Below are 16,103 nucleotides of genomic sequence, written 5' to 3' on the forward strand. Positions count from 1 at the left end.
AAAATTCCACATCATCATTTTAGGATTTGTAGACAATGTGATAACATTTCAATCCATAAATACGTTCCATTCATGTTTCACTCTCACAAGAGATTGGCTATTTGCTTATAACCTCTAAGGAAGACCATAGCATGAATGACAAGATATCAGGAATAATCAGGAAAACTAGTATCACGTCCCTAAAGAGTATTAACATCGTCTTTGCCCTCTCAAGCAGAGTGTTGTCCTTTCCTAATGAAAATAATGGCTTTTGGCACCTATCAAGTAAATCCAAATCATCATACCATTGCGAATTACCTATATTTATTCCTGCATCTTACTTCATTTCTTCCCTCAGTTTTATGACATTACCTTCTGTGCCATCTACAATCACAGCCTACTGTTAGAGAGTAGAAGAAAAACCAGCACTACTACTACCCCTATTTCCTTCCCTAGGGAAATCAACTACAGATTTGCTACTCCAGACCATCCGGCAACTGAGAATGTAACAGTCCAGGAAATAGTATTCCCCAGCCCCTTGCTCTCCTCTTGTGACCTCTAAGCATTTAATTTCTATGAAGCAGGTGTTATTGAATTACCAAGCTGAATATATATATATATATATATATATATATATATATTTGAATTACCAAGCACTGTCATTTCACGCACCTATCCAGGGCTACCAAAACAAATGAAAGACAGAGGGTTAAGCATAAATCACAGTTTAAGTAAAGCACACCTCTTGATGTGAGGTATCAATGAAAACATTTCAGTGTCATACCCTTCCCTTAACTGCTGCAGGTTAGTAGCTCAAACTTTATGTATATAGCAACTAAAAATTGCAAATAACAAAAAAATTCCACCAGAACACCCAGCTCTATAGTAAGAATATAGCTTGTTTCAAAGCCCCAGTTTATGTGCCAAGAACATGTTGTGGAGCCAGTGGTTTGTTGCACACCACCCCTCAAATGCTGACATGTTTTGACAATGCTGCCACAAATTCTGATTTTTAAAGCTGAAGAGACAGTAGATGTTCACCTCAGCCATCTGCCAATGCAGCAGATGAACATGATGCAGACACTCCATAACTGACGTACCTCAACTCAACAGAAATCCTGTGAATTGAGACACATTTTCTCACTGGAGATAATGACTATAGAAATTACAGTGACAGCAGAATTTTTCTCTAGAGTGATATGCATGAAAACTACATATATTAACTCTTTCACTATAAAAGGGGATTAAACTATAGAAAAACTCTTTGCAGATGCATTCTCTTGCCGATTTTTACCCTCAAACACATAATTGGAGCTATTGAAAAAAAAATTAGGAGCTATTATCTGAAAGAAGGTTTCTTTTTGAAAATTTATAGTGCCTTTTGGACATCAAGAGAAAGCATATTCCTAGAAAATTCATCACACTCTATAGAAGACACTTGCGTTTCTCATCAATACGAAAAATCATCTGTAAAAACTAATAGAATATGAAAATTTGTAAATGTTCAGGGTTTTTTTCAAGGAAATCCCTCTGAAACCTCTAGTGCCAATTATCAGCCATATAGAAACAGATAAATGAAATCACAGAGGCAGATTTCACCATCTGGAAAACTCATAGCAATTGCTACACACAGTTTTCGCTCCTTATTTCAGAACTTATGGAGCTTCACTCCTCATACCTCTTTTCACATATTTGTGAAATTTTGACATCATCTGCTAAAAAGAAATATTATTACTGTACTGCAGAAGAAAGCATCATTAATTTACAGAATGAAAACTACAGATCACAAGAACAAATCCTGCTGGTATGAGTAGCCCAGATGAAGCCAGTCTGATTACCTGAGTGAGAATGTGTGCAGAAATGGCCTGTCCTCCCTTCAGAGACCAATATGCACACAGGAAACGGCCTCTGCCTCTACAGATATGATTCTTAAATTCCCATCTAAATCTTGTACAATTCTGTACATTGAAGTTTTGTATATTTGGTCTATTCTTCTGCCCCAATGTAGAATCAGTCCTCTGATCTGAGTCTACTTCATTCTTCTTCATACACCCTTGAAAAAGGAAAGGCTCCTAGCAACAGGGACTACATCCTCCCAAATAATGTATTCTGGTGCTTCCTTCTGCTACTTATATGTTTTTCCCCAAATACCTAACTCAAGCCATGTTTTGCTACAGTTGAAATTCATTTTTTACCCAACTGAAATATAATTGGTGCATATTTCCAAGGTCTGTTATATATGCTCTTGAGGAAACTATAAATAGGACAATTCTGTACAGATACACTCTGAGCTGCAAAGGTTCTTCCACTGAATAGAACAGCAGGATCTCAAATTCTCCTCTTTTCATGGCTCCTTCTCTCAAGAAAAGTAACAAAATTCCTTTTACCTACTATTTGTATTATAAGATGCGCATCTTTTATATGTATTTGTCCCTTGAGGAAAAGAAGAAAAGCAAAGACTAAACAGTAAAGGATAAGATTACAAAACTAGAAGTTTATAAACTCTCAAAAAATATTACTCTCTCTTCCTATGTATTAACTTTAAATTTCCTCTCTACTGTTCTAATTTACATTATACGTACTGTATAACTACACTGGTTTAGAGTTCAGCCCCTTACTTAATACTCTGAGGCCTTGCATTTATTCAGTTCCAACTCTGTTCTCAAAGCAAACTGGCTATTTGTTTCAGCACATGTATTCAAGAAATGTAAATCTGGGCAAGAAAAAGAATAGTTGTGCATAATGTTATGTAAGTTTAGCATAACTATTTGTTTCACTGGCTAAATCCAAGCTTTTTTTTTTTTTTTTTTTCCTCCTTGTGGAATTCACAATTATAATATTTGTAGATAAATAAGAATAGATTCTATGGAAATAATTTCACAGCTTTTGATAGCTCACGGTAACAACAGTAAATTCAGCACAGTGTGTAGCAAAATCTTAACTGCAGTAACTTCTTGCTGCCTAGGAACAATAACAAAATACTACAGGGTTTTTGGGTGTTTTGTGGTTTTTTTTCAAGATCACAACTTACTCAAGACATAAGGAAGAAGTACCATCCTCTGAATTTCTGAATCACATTGCAAGAGCTCTGAAATCTGCTCCTTATTCTCCAACATCTTTTTTTCACATGACTAGCCACTTAATACTCCATGCTGAAGGATATACCCATCCCCTGATATACCCATTCCTTTCTTTCCTCACAAGTTTGTCCATTCTACTTAAAGAGAAAGGAAAAGAAGCTTCTCCTTTGGCAGGCCAAGTGTTTCAAATTTATAGACTAAGGGGACAGAACAGATCACTGTGACAATCTAGTTTAACATTTTGTATAAAGGATAGCCTGAAACTCATTCTTGTTTCGAGTTGCAACTGACTTAGGCAGATTCTACATCTGTGTTTCTTTAGGTACATTATTCAAATGGTTGGTTATTCTTTCCCATGTTAAAGATCAGTACCTGATTCAGGTAGGAACTTGTTTGGCTTGTATGTCCAACCTCTGCATCTTACAAATACCTCTGTCTGCCTGACAAAATACAGCTACTGCAATACCACTGCAAATAATAGATTACACTATGTGTTACCTAAAGAGCATTCCTCCTTAAGTGCACCCCTGGAACAGCTCTAACACCACCTTACTGGAGCTGGCAGACACAAAGCTTTTGGCAACAAGTATGCTATCCAACATCTGTTGTGACCCCCTTGGAAGCACCCCCTCTCCCACACCATATGGCCATCGCCACCGTGTGGTACTGCAAGGCCACAACCCAGCCCTCATCACTTCCTCTTCTCTCTGGGGACTCCAGGCACTGGTGGATAATTTCACACACTCTTCACACTTCATCAGCAGGGAAGACAGCCCGCTGCAGTGAAAGGAGACAGCACGTCCATGTTACAACACACTCTGTCCATGTTGTTGTCAGAAAACCCTGCTCATGGAGCACGTGTTATATATGCTGAAGGAAGGGATTTTTTTTGTCTAGCACTGCTGTTGCTCTCCCCAAGTGGGAACTGTTTTCTGTGTAACTGGGGGTACACTTGGGGCTTTGTCAACACAACTATGGCAGTTGTGGGTACGAGGAGAAACAAATAAAAGACAAACATGGTCACAGAAACACAGCAAAAAAATTACGCAGCAGATCAAACTTCCTACTGACTTAAAGAGCTTTGTTGACACAAAAAATTAACTTATGATCTTATGACATGATAGCAGACTAAGAGTAAGTATGAAATTCCTCCACAGGGTCAAGCGACAAAGCCTGCTACTATCAATCAGGTTAAATACAGCGGCAGTAGCATTAGTACTGGTCAGTACATAACAGTGGTGCAAATGGAACTAAGAGAATGAGTTTCTAAGCAAAAACCCTACCAACAAGTCAGTTCAAGGAACATCTGATTTCAGTGATTTTATTTCCCACAGCTACAAAAAGACCATTTAAATACTCTGTTCATAGTTACCAAAGTCATTGGAAAGGCTCAAAGCCCATGCATACAGTACTAAATATCACTCCTACAGTGGATTCTGTGCAAAGACAGCAGAGTTGATAGGAAAGCACTCGATAACAGCAGGAACACACCAGCACCTCCAGAAGACAGAACTGAAGATAACACCAATCTACAGTGAAAGTTATTTCATAAAATCATAGAGGGGTTGAGGTTGGAAGGACCTTAGAGATCACCTAGTTCCAATCCCCCTGAAAAGGGCAGGGACACATTCCATAGGCCAGGTTACTCATTACTCAGAGCTCCATCCAACCTAGCCATGAACACTTCCAGGGCTGGGGCATCCACAACTTCTCTGGGCATCTTATTCCAATGCCTCACCACTGTCACAGTCAAGAGTTTCCTCCCGAAACCTAATCTAAACTCACCCTATTTCACTTTAAACCCATTCCTCCTTGTCCTATTTATATATCTTTGGCAAAAGTCCCTCACCAGATCTCTTGCAGGACACCCCTGAAGTACTGGAGATCTTAGAGGTTGCTCTAAGCTCTGCCCAGAGCCTTCTCTGCTCTAGGCTGAACAACCCCAACTCTCTCAGCCTGTTTTCATAGGAGAGATGCTCCAACCCCTTGAACATCTTTGTAGCTGTCCAGCAGACCCATGCCCTTATTCTGGGGTCACCAGAGCTGAACACAGTACTCCAGAGGGGGTCTCATGACAGTAGAGTCATTAGATCAGTTTGAGGCAAAGTCTTGTGGCCGTACCTTTCAAGAACACTGCTGTGCAAAGTCCAGAAAGCCAAACATTAACTTGCCCTTAACAAAAGTTTCCTCAGTACTGTCCCCTTTTCTTCTTTCTGTGGGTTTTTTTTTTTGTTTGTTTGTTTTTTGTTTGTTTTGTTTTGTTTTAAGAAAAAAATCAAGCTCTTCTTTAGGAAACTTGGAAGGCTAATTTTCCATTTGTAGCAGAAAATGGCAATATGGAGACAAACATTTCCATATCAGAGCTTAATCACCTCCATTTGGCCCTGGTTGACTAATTATGAAATCAGGTGATTTTTTTTTTTTTTTTTTTTTTTTGCCCAAGAGCTATTTTTGTTGCATCTGCAGCAGCTAAGACACTGCACCACTTCTTCTGGCAGTCCAAGCGTCCAAGCAGCTGATCTTCAGCTGCCTGACTCCCAAGTTGCCCTCTAATATGTTTTCTCTTTTGGATTCACAATATGGCAAAACACTGCTTAGATGCTTATTAAACATATTAAAACTGAACAGGGAAACAGCTCCATATAGGGACACAGGCTATACTCACAAGGCTGTGCTTTACCCTCTACAGCTCGCAGAACACTAATTTCCACAATGAAAGTTTTGCCTGACTCAAAGTATCGGCATTAGAGGCTATCGGTTACATTTAAAGCAGACAGAGATCTTGATGCCTTATAAGCATTACTGACTGATACACAGGTTAAGCTCCCGGGTATAACCTCACTTCAGCCTACAGATTTCCCCATACATAACTCTCATAAAGAGTGCAATGTTTCAAAATGGAGCACCATGCTATTTCCACAGCTGCTCTGTGACACTTGTCAATCCTTGGAATGTTTTGTGTGACTTAAATGACACCAACTGCCCAGGTGCAGTTTCAGACAAACAGCCTTTTAACTCATCTGAAAAACTAGACCTTTAGCCTTAGCTCTGGTCTAAGGGTCAGTGCTTCTTTTGCCACACTTAAATTAGCTATAAGTATAAAAGTAAATAAATCTCACACATGGATTTCACTGACATATCAGCACCCTTCTGCGACAAAAACTGAATCACAGAATCACAGAATTGTTAAGGTTCGAATTGACCTCTGGAGATCATTTAGGCCAAACCTCCTGACAAGGGAGGGTCACCTGGAGCAGGTTACACAGGAACTCATCCAGGTGCATTTTGAATGTCTCCAGAGGGGACACTCCATAACCTCTCTGGGCAGACTGTTCCAGTTCTCTGCCACCCTCAATGTAAAGAAGTTTTTTCTTATGTTGAGCTGGTACTACTTGTGTTTTAGTTTATGGCATTGCTCTTTGTTCTGTTGCTGGGAGCCACTGAAAAGAGTTTGGCATCATTCTCTTGGCACCTGCCTTTGAGATATTTATATGCATTAATAAGATCCCCTCTTAGTTTCTTCTCCAGAGGAAACATGCCCAGCTCTCAGACTCTCCTCCTAAGAGACATTACAGACTCCTGATCATCTTTCACTGGACAAGTAGTTCCATGTTTTTCTTGTACTGTGGATCCCAAAACAGGACACACCACTCCAGATGCGGCATCACCGGGGCTGAGTAGAAGGGCAGGATCAGCTCCCTTGACCTGCTGGGCACATTCTTCCTGATGTACCCCACAATACCATTGGCTTTCCTGGCCACAAGGGCACTGCTGGCTCATAGTCAACTTGTCATTCACCAAGACTCCCAGGTCCTTCTCAGCAAAGCTGCTCTCTAGTAGGTCAGTCCCCAACCCATACTGGTGATTGAGTTCTCTTTCATGTGTGCTTATACAGAATATGTAATTGTGAATTGTGTCTGTGGGGAAAAAAGAGGAAAAAGAAAAAGAAGAAAGAATGCCTTTCCTGACAAACTTTGCTGTGTCTGCACCAAGCAAGTCCACAGACACCCTTACTGACACCATCAGGGAAGTCAAAGCTTTTCTGGTTGAGTCCTCAGTGCTTTGTAACATCAACTTATTTTCCTTCTGCAGTAAAGCCAACTTCATTCTGTCAGACACACAGTTTTTACCACCAAAGACACTGAACAATTCAGTCAAAAACTGTACATATAAATACTTCTTAACTACTCACCTATTGGTGTGTTGCCCAGTATCAGTGTTGACGAGATAATTCGGGGTAAAGGATAGACCAGAAAAAAGAGCTACAGTAAGAGAAAACAAGAAATAAAACCAAATAGGATCCACACCACCAGTCACAAGTATAGAATAAATAGATAAGTTTTGAGGATACAGGTTCTGTTCCTACTGAATTCACTGGCTGGCTTCCTATTTATTTCAATTGGCCTGATAAACACATGCGTCCCTCCGTCTTCTGTCCTGCCAGAGAGGAAGTCTGGCAGACAATCCATCAACATACTCTACAAAGAATCAGCACTAGCACTGTGAAAATTCAACTGCCATTCAAAATAAAATTCAAAGCTAGGAAATTACAGGAAAAGTCTTCCAGCAGCTTCATCTGCTATTGGATATAAAGCAACGGATTTAATTTAAAGCAATCCAAAAGCTACTAAGTGTGCTCTCTATGTAGAATTTAACTAACAGAACAATCCTATAAAACTTTAAATTCTCAATTCTCTTTTTAATTTTGCAAAGGCAGTACTACACAAATACTGTTAATCATATTCCTCATGTTTAGGGTCAGAGCTGAATGGAATGGAGAACTTGTTTCCATAAACTCACATCTAATTCACCACAGCTATATTTCACAGCAAATTATAAGGCAAAAATCTGAAAAACTGGTCAGTTATACTCTGGCAAAAGGGACAACTGATAGCTCTTTTCCATCTTGAAATTATTTGGCTATAGATCAGATTAATTAACCTTGCCGGACACACTGCAAATTCCCCCCTCTGTGTAGAAATCGGAGCTAGGAAATGTTCTATGTTGTACCAAAAAGTGGTTGTACACATCTAAATTCTCTCCTGTTGATTTACTACATTTTGTACTGGATAAGATCTGCTACTGGGTTGTTGGGATTTTTATTTGTTTGTGGGTTGGTTCTGCAGTTTGTTGAGTTTATTTGCAGATCTGGGGGTTTTGATTTGTTTTGTAGGAGGGCAGAGGGAGAGAAGCGTTTCCCCTCCTTTTATCCACATTTTTCAACAATAGTACTTTGAAACTGGCATAGGTTTTTTTACGTCACATTTTTCAACAATAGTACTTTGAAACTGGCATGGGTTTTTTTACGTCACACTGAAAAAAAAAAAAAAAAAAAGAAAGAAAGAAAAAAATAAAGAAAAAAGAAATAAAAAAAAAAAAAGAAAAAAAGAAGAAGAAAAAAATTTGCATTTCTAACTAGTAATTTCCCTGGATAAAGTTAGCAGCATTGTTCTTAAATGTCCTAACCCCTGAGATTACATTCAAGCCTAAAACCCATTAGAAGTGAAAGCTGATGAGAATGAAACCCTGTAACTTATTTTCATGTGGCTTCTTTACTTGGGGGTTTCTTCATTTGCTTTTTTTAAGACTTTGATTTTAGGTTTCACTCTTCATGCTGCTATTTTCTACAAAGATTAAGCTTTGATTAACATCTCAGGATGTCCAAACCTAAAGCAAATCTACAAGAATGCCTGGGATTTATTATTTTGGATCTTGAAAAATCTGAAATCTACCTGTGTTTTCTCCTGTGTAAATAAAGTGCTTCATTTCTATGCTTCATATTCAATTTCTCCATAAATCAGACTTAGATGAGCTTTGTAAACAGGAAAAAAAACCAAACAAAGCCTCTTCTATTTTCCACTTCCAGAAAGCAAAAGTAGCTTTTATATATATGTATACACACAGATTTGAGAAACAGCACAACGCTAAAGGTCTGTGAAACTGCTACAATGTTTTAAGGGCTGATCAGAGAAATGCAAGTGAATACAGCAGAGGAGAAACAAGTTGAAAGTCCACTCTTCTCCTTGGCTTCCTGTACCTTCTAAAGGTTAATATTTTGCTCCTTAAACACTAACAAGTTTAAATGGCTTTCAGTAGTCCTCCACACATTGAATTGGATACAAGCAACATGAATATTTGATGACTGAAAGAAAAAGAAAAAAACTACAGGAGATCAGCTAGTGTACTTTCTAGCTTTAAGCTTCAGCTGATGGAAAATAACAAGACATTCCAAAAGGAATTTAATTTATCCAGGTGCTTTACTATCTGGGCAAGCAGTAATGAATGTGAGTTTTTGTCTCAAAAATTCCAGGAACATCATTATTGCTTTTATACTCAATGGGTTTCGAAGATTTTTTTGTTAGTTTGGGGTGTTGTTGTGGTTTTTTTTTTTGTTTTGGTTTTTTTTTTTTTTTTTTTTTTTTTTTTTTTTTTTTTTTTTTTTTTTTTTTTTTGTTAGGCTGCTTATTTGTGGGGTTTTTGGAGGTGGATTTTGTTTTCGTTTTTTATTTGTTTGTTTTTTGTGTGTTTTTTTTTTTTCCTTTTTTGTTTGTTTGGGGTTTTTTTGGTGTGTTTTTTGAGATGACCTCAGGCCCTTTTGCCAACATATTCCCACTCAGAAGAGAGCTATGCCCTATTCGTGACTGCAAGGTACGGAACTATCAGTGCACTGAGACAGTACAACATGAGAATCCAATATCCACATAAACAGCAACTGAAATCAACATGTTCCAAAAGGTGGCCCTGTGTGAGTGTGTACAAAAACAAGTAAAATTAGTAAATGCCTATTCATTTTCCTATTAGCTCCAATGATTAAAAGTCCCTTGTTAAAATGGTTAAAGCTGCCTTGTTCCCCCATTCCGAATAACACACTTGCATAGAAAGCATTAAAGAAAAGGATAACGAACTCCAAAAGCTTTCCATGAGTAAAAGCAAAGATCTAAAAGAAAGTGGTTAACAATAAATATGTCTTTTAAATGCTATTCTGCCTTTAATATTTCACTCATAAGTCCACTTGTAGGTAATCTATATAATAACACTTACAAAACAAATGCTGACCCAGCACAGCAGATTAGCAAACAGCAGGGTCTGAGTAGCTGAATACTAACAACTACTTCAAAAACTAACTAATGAGTTTCAGGTAATGATGAACGGTGTTGCTACTTAAATTAAATTAAGAACAGGAGCAGGTCAGCAACATTCACAGAAAAAACAGCATTTTGAAAGTATTTCAGTTAAAAAGACAGAAAAATTTAACAACCATATGGAAGTGCTTCCTAATTTTATTAAGGAATGCCAGTAGTAGTCTTAAAAGAACTGACACACCTGCTAACACTTTTTCAGTTTAGGTGAATTCAGTAACAGCTTTTGAATGACCTGATTCACCTGAAAACTTCACTAGTCAGACCCAACAGCTGTGGCACAAATCCTGCAAAATTGCAGAGCCTTCCAATAGTTTGGGACTCCACACCTTTTCCGTACACCTTTAATATTCAGGAACTAAGAGACCACCAGGTTGATTTTTTAACCCCATGACTGTCTTGTTTTCTATCACAGAGTTTTGTGATTTAGATTGCAAGATAATGCATCATAGATACCATGTAGAGCTTTAGCAAAGGAACATTTAAACAGTCATTGGCACAGTACCAGGCTGTCGGGGGCTTCCCCCGTTTTTCAGGTGGTTTCAGGGTCCTTTGCTCCCCTGCACAGCTCTGAGCTGAGCCGAAGGAAGAGACGGAGTTCTCAGGTTCAGATTTTTCAATGTTGCATACTTCGTTTATTTTTTCTTATCTTACAATTTTCTCGGAGTCCGACAAGATGTTCACAGCTGCATGGATTCCTCACGTCTCCCCCCGAGCTGGGTTGTCCTTATCTTTTATACTAATTACTACATATTTCTTGTTCACTATTTCTTACCAATGTCTATCACTATTACTAAAAAGGTCATCTTTACTTTGACCCAATCCTCACTAACTACTTTGTGCTACGTCAATGCAGCAATGGAGTGAGGGAAGGAGAAGAAGAAGGAGACAACGCCCCAGGTTCTCCATCTTGTCCCCATTCACTTCAATGCTAGGAACCTAAAATTACTATTTTCTCACCCTGTGATAAGCTAAACTACTATTTTTCACATTCTTGTAGCCTGTAAACCTTCTCTCAGTGTAGGAAGTTTTTCCCATGGACTGAGATCAAAGCCAGTGTCTATCTAAGTTCTAAGCTGGGGTCCCAGACCCCCCTGCCCAAGTCCCTGAACCTCCAGGGCAACCAAAGGAATGCCCTGGACTCCAACACCAGGCTGGAGGTCATTCACTGAATGGCAAACATGTCACTGTTCTACAAAATAACTTTGAATCCTTAGTGTCAGATAAAGGGAACATTAAGGAAGAAGTTCAAGCCCCAGGCATTTAAAAGGAATATGGTGATAAAATCCTTTCAGAGGCAACTCGTTTACAGCCAGTAACATTTCCAGGAGAAGACATAGAGTAAAGCAAGAGACAATCAAGTTTGCAGAATGATGGAAGAGCATTCAGACCATATTGTTGCTTCCTCTTGTTCTCTTTGCTTTCAATTCAATGCAGAATTTTATAGTCCCTTTGCACAAAGAGATAACTATATATTTTCTCCATAATTCTGAAGCAGTCTTTGTCCTGAGTGTTGTGGAACTGTCTCTCATGGTATATAGACGACCTTGCTTCAGTGAGATAAAGGCAGCACACCCATTTCTGAGCAAACCAAGTCTTAACCACTAGTTCTGAACATAGCGTAGTTCAGAAGTACATTTGACTTAGGGCATGGAGAAGTGGTTACAGGGAAACCCAACTCTCACTGGTAGCACAGGCTCTCTGTGCAAGTTCACCAGTGCAAGTTCACCTCCAACATACCCTCTGCCAGGCACAGAAAAGAGCAGAGGGATAAATAAGATTCGGTGCTTCTTTGTAGCCCTTCCACCTCTACAAGGCAAGACACTCACATTGGGAGCTGTTGGATTATAAATTGAGGAACATATCCTCCTTCTGCATCATTCCACTTGATATAACCAATACTGAGTCACACTTTAAGGACTGTGCAAGGCGAGGAATCATTAATCACATCTGGAGATGAGTGAGAATCCAGGCCATGCTACGGCAGGCAATGTAAAATGTTCCCTGTGAGAAAACATAGCCTAGCAAACTGGCACTCTGCCCTACTCAAAATCTCAAGTGGTATTCAGGGGCAACCTTATTAGAGGATGCTACAGTACTTCCACTGTTAAGCAGTCACAAGCACAGCACACTCAGCTCCCCAAGTTCACGGTATTAAAATAATAAATTAGAAACACTTGTCTCTCTGCAGAAGTGCCTGCAGCACAGTCTGGGACAAGCAGCAGGAGGCAATGACAGTGCAAGAAAAGGGTATAAACAGCAGGAGGGAAATGTCAAGTGTATCAAAGGATGCTCCAGAATAAACAAAGCTACTCTTGTCATGAATTCACAGGCTGTAGTGTGACATAATTATGAGCCTTCTACAAGAGCCTTGCCTGTGAAGCTTCTGCCTGACCCTTTCACACAGCGTACAAGTCTCTGTGGTGGAGCCTTCTGTGAGCCTTTTTAAAGGTTTCATTCCATGAGGAAATGCAAACATATTTGTTTCAGTGTGCAAGACACAAATTTAGACTCGATCCCACTTTAAATTCTATCGTTACCCATTCTGAACTATGTTAAGCAAATCAACTTAGTTCTAAAGTCCACAGCACAGTATTCTGACTGTAGCATGGTGATTTTCAACTGTGCTCCAGCTGTGTGAATAATATTCAAAGTCCCTGAGCATACTAGTTAGCACAGCAGTCCTCAAATATCTATGACTTGAACATAAATCAGGTGAGTTAGAGAGAGAGATGTACAACCTAAAAACTTGCTGTAACTACACTGACTAAAATTACGAAGGCATACATGGCTCTGAAATTCCAATTCAGGTATCTAATATTATAATGTTCTAAAACCTGGGACTGTTTTACTCTATCCTGTATCACTAAAAGCACAATTTCTGAACAATTTCAAAAAGATAAACAAAGCAATTTTCAAACATAGCTGACCAATCTTTCACAATGCCCCCACCACAAACAGTCGCACATTGCTATACATCGTATTATTTCTAGTATTGACAGAAAGGGGCAAGGTCCATAGTGCTTCAATGGCCGTAAAAGGGTTTATTTTGTAAGCTCATGTTTAGCTTCTAAGAAGTGCCATGCTCTTCATTGATTAGTTTTATGATGCTTAAATACCAATCCCAAAGAAGCAAACAGATGGAGAAACTACTGGTAGGTACTTTCTCCAGAAGAAATTGGGAGGCTCATTTCATCTATCCAGGTCTGAAAACCTTATTTCTGAGTTCCCCAAGCAGGATACCAGAGCTTCAACAGTGGAATTGTAAAATAAATCTGCTCAGCCTTGAATACTTTGAGCAGGCTAATTCAGTTGGTAGTACTGGTAATGAATGTCTTTAATGATGACATGGATCCTGATGAAGCCCCACTGTGCATTTTACAAGCACAGCCTGTATAACCAACTGATTTGTAGTCAAGTAGCAGACTTTTTTTCAGAGAAGCAGGATTCTTTACAACCAGCTGGAGCCACTGGTACGAGATGGCTGTGGGTCACAAAAAAACTGAACAAGCACCTCCATTCTTCAAATCCAATCAGACATAACCAAACAAAAAGGAAACTCCTGGAAACTGAAGACATCTGATAGCTCCAGCATCGCACAATGTCTGTCAAAGGCAACTATCTTATCATACAAGCAGGAATGCTGGTACTTCCATAGGGATAAATTTATAGAATCATAAAAAGTTAAGAGGTTGGAATGGACCTTAAAGATTATCTAGTTCCAATCTTCCCTGCCACGGATAGGGACACCACCCACTAAATCAGGTTGCTCAAAGCCTTATCCAACTTGGCCTCGAACAGTGTCAGGGATGGGGCATCCACAGCCTCTCTAGGCAACCTGCTCCTGTGTCTCACCATGCTTGCAGTTAAGAATTTCTTCCCAATATCTATAACCTAAATTTCTCCTCTTTGAAATTGATCCCATTACTCCTTGTCCTATTACTCACTCTAGCTCTGGATGGAGAATCCCTCTCTGGCTTCCATGCAGGCCCCCTTCAGATACTGGGCACTTGCTATGAGGTCTCCACACAACCTCACAGCAACCTCTTCCCCAGCCTGAACAGCCCGGTTTTCTCAGCCTGTCCTTCTAGGGCAGGTGCTCCAGTTCTCCTACTGACTTCTTAAGGCAGCTTTTTGTTTGGCTTTATTACATACTTCGTAATCACTTATTGTACACAAAAGGACATCACATCACAATGAAACAAAGTTCACCCATTAAAATCTCACCTACATGCTCATTCCCTCATTCCACCCAAAGCAACAGCGTGTCTCCAAGTCCCCAAACACACAGTGTCAAATACACATTTCTGGCAGGAATACCTTGAGTGCAGCTTTACCTGCTAGTAGTTTTCACCATATCCTCAGGAAGATTTTAAGAATCAGAGCAAAGCATGACTTAAAAAATATATCATAGTGGAATGAATTTACCCATGCACTTAAACTGCTACTGTAAAAATGCACTGAATTGTTAAAAGTGTGCATTCTCTTAAACTCTGCCCTTCACATATAGATCTTACTAGTAAATAACATTTACCTCAATGCAGCAGTTAGTGTATGTGCCAGAACAGAGCAAAAAAGAACAGTGTGAGTTAGAATTCAGCTGCTATTCCAAAGTTATTTTTATGCAGCTTTACAGTCATGTTATAGAAAGATAAAAATATTTACTGTTTATAATGGTATCACTGAACAACAAATTGGACCCTGCTGAATTAGACACTGCAAACACAGAGTGAAGGAGAGGTGCCTATTCCAAATTCTGCACAAGCCATTTGGATGAGTCTGTGCTTATTACAGGTGCTCCATCCTTTAGACACATAATGGTTAATGATGTATATTAATAAAGCTCACCTCTAAGGTTTCAAAAATATTATCAAAACCACAATACTGTTGGATAGCTTGGGAAAACCAAAGAAAACCCTGTATACAAACCTCAAAGCTTTGCTGCGCAAAGCAGAACTGAAGGGCAAAGCAGGGTGCAAGGGTGGCTCTAGGGCAAAGCACATGGGCAGGAAGCGGGGAGCCAAAAGCAAACGGGGGAGGGATGCCAAGCCCGGGCACCCCTCGCCCCAGGGGACAGCCAGGAGATACAGGACAGACAGGAGTCACCGGAGCGCTCTGCCCGGCCAAGCCGGGAAAACGGCGGCAGCAAACAGAAAGTACCGACTGAACCTGAAGGGGTCGGGGTTTAAATGCCAATTTGGAACTCCAGAGGGAGTTAACACGATACTAAACCGCTGTATTGGGGGCCGAAACTCAGCCGAAGAGGGGCAGACACAGGCGGTGTCACCGCAGCGGGGCTCGGCGGGGCTGCGGGAGGCAGGGCCGGGGCGGGAGGCGCGGCCGCCCCGCTCCCGGCGCGGCTGGAGCGGGAGGTACCGTACCGGCGGGCAGGAGGCATTCCAGCGGCGTGAACGCGCGCTCCATGGCCCCGCGGGACGGGCAGGCACACTCTAAAGGCACGGAGAGCCGGGCGAGACCGGCGGCGCGGGGGGGCAGGCGGGGAGCAGCCGTGCCCCTTCCCGGTCTCCCCGAGGAACGCGTGCAGCCACACGGCGGCGGCGGCTGCGCCCGCCCTTGCAGGCGATAGGCGGCCGCGCCGGGAGATGTGGCGGCGGCGCTGCCCGGGTACCTTCGGCTGCGCGTCCTCCTACATCCCCCGGCCGGGATGTGCGTGGGACGGGGGCGGTAGGGCAAGCCGAGGGAATCGATAGCCGCCGCAATCCGTTGCTCGGCGGTGGATTAAGCAGCAGTGGGGGGGAAAGGCGGGGCACGCTGATTGGCAGCGGCGGAGGCCAATGGGACCTGCGCTGGGGCGGGGTTAAGTGGTGGCCCCGCCCCCGAGACGGCTGTGCGCGCCGCGAGGCGGGAGAAGGAGAGAGCAGGGAAAGGGATACGGACGTGGGCA

At 41.0% G+C, this 16,103-nt stretch overlaps 1 protein-coding gene across 1 annotated transcript in view; it reads right to left on the reverse strand.

Moving 5' to 3' along the window:
* The window catches only part of TPK1 (thiamin pyrophosphokinase 1), a 309,075-nt gene extending 293,175 nt beyond the window's left edge, over window positions 1–15,900 (reverse strand). The window contains exon 1 of the mRNA XM_040081488.1: window positions 15,580–15,900. Coding sequence (XP_039937422.1) covers window positions 15,580–15,622 — 43 coding nt within the window. The 5' untranslated portion in view covers window positions 15,623–15,900. The remainder of the gene's footprint in view (window positions 1–15,579) is intronic.
* Window positions 15,901–16,103: the final 203 nt, after the last annotated feature.

Source organism: Hirundo rustica, chromosome 1 (genome assembly GCF_015227805.2).
Source record: "Hirundo rustica isolate bHirRus1 chromosome 1, bHirRus1.pri.v3, whole genome shotgun sequence".
Lineage (NCBI taxonomy): Eukaryota > Metazoa > Chordata > Aves > Passeriformes > Hirundinidae > Hirundo > Hirundo rustica.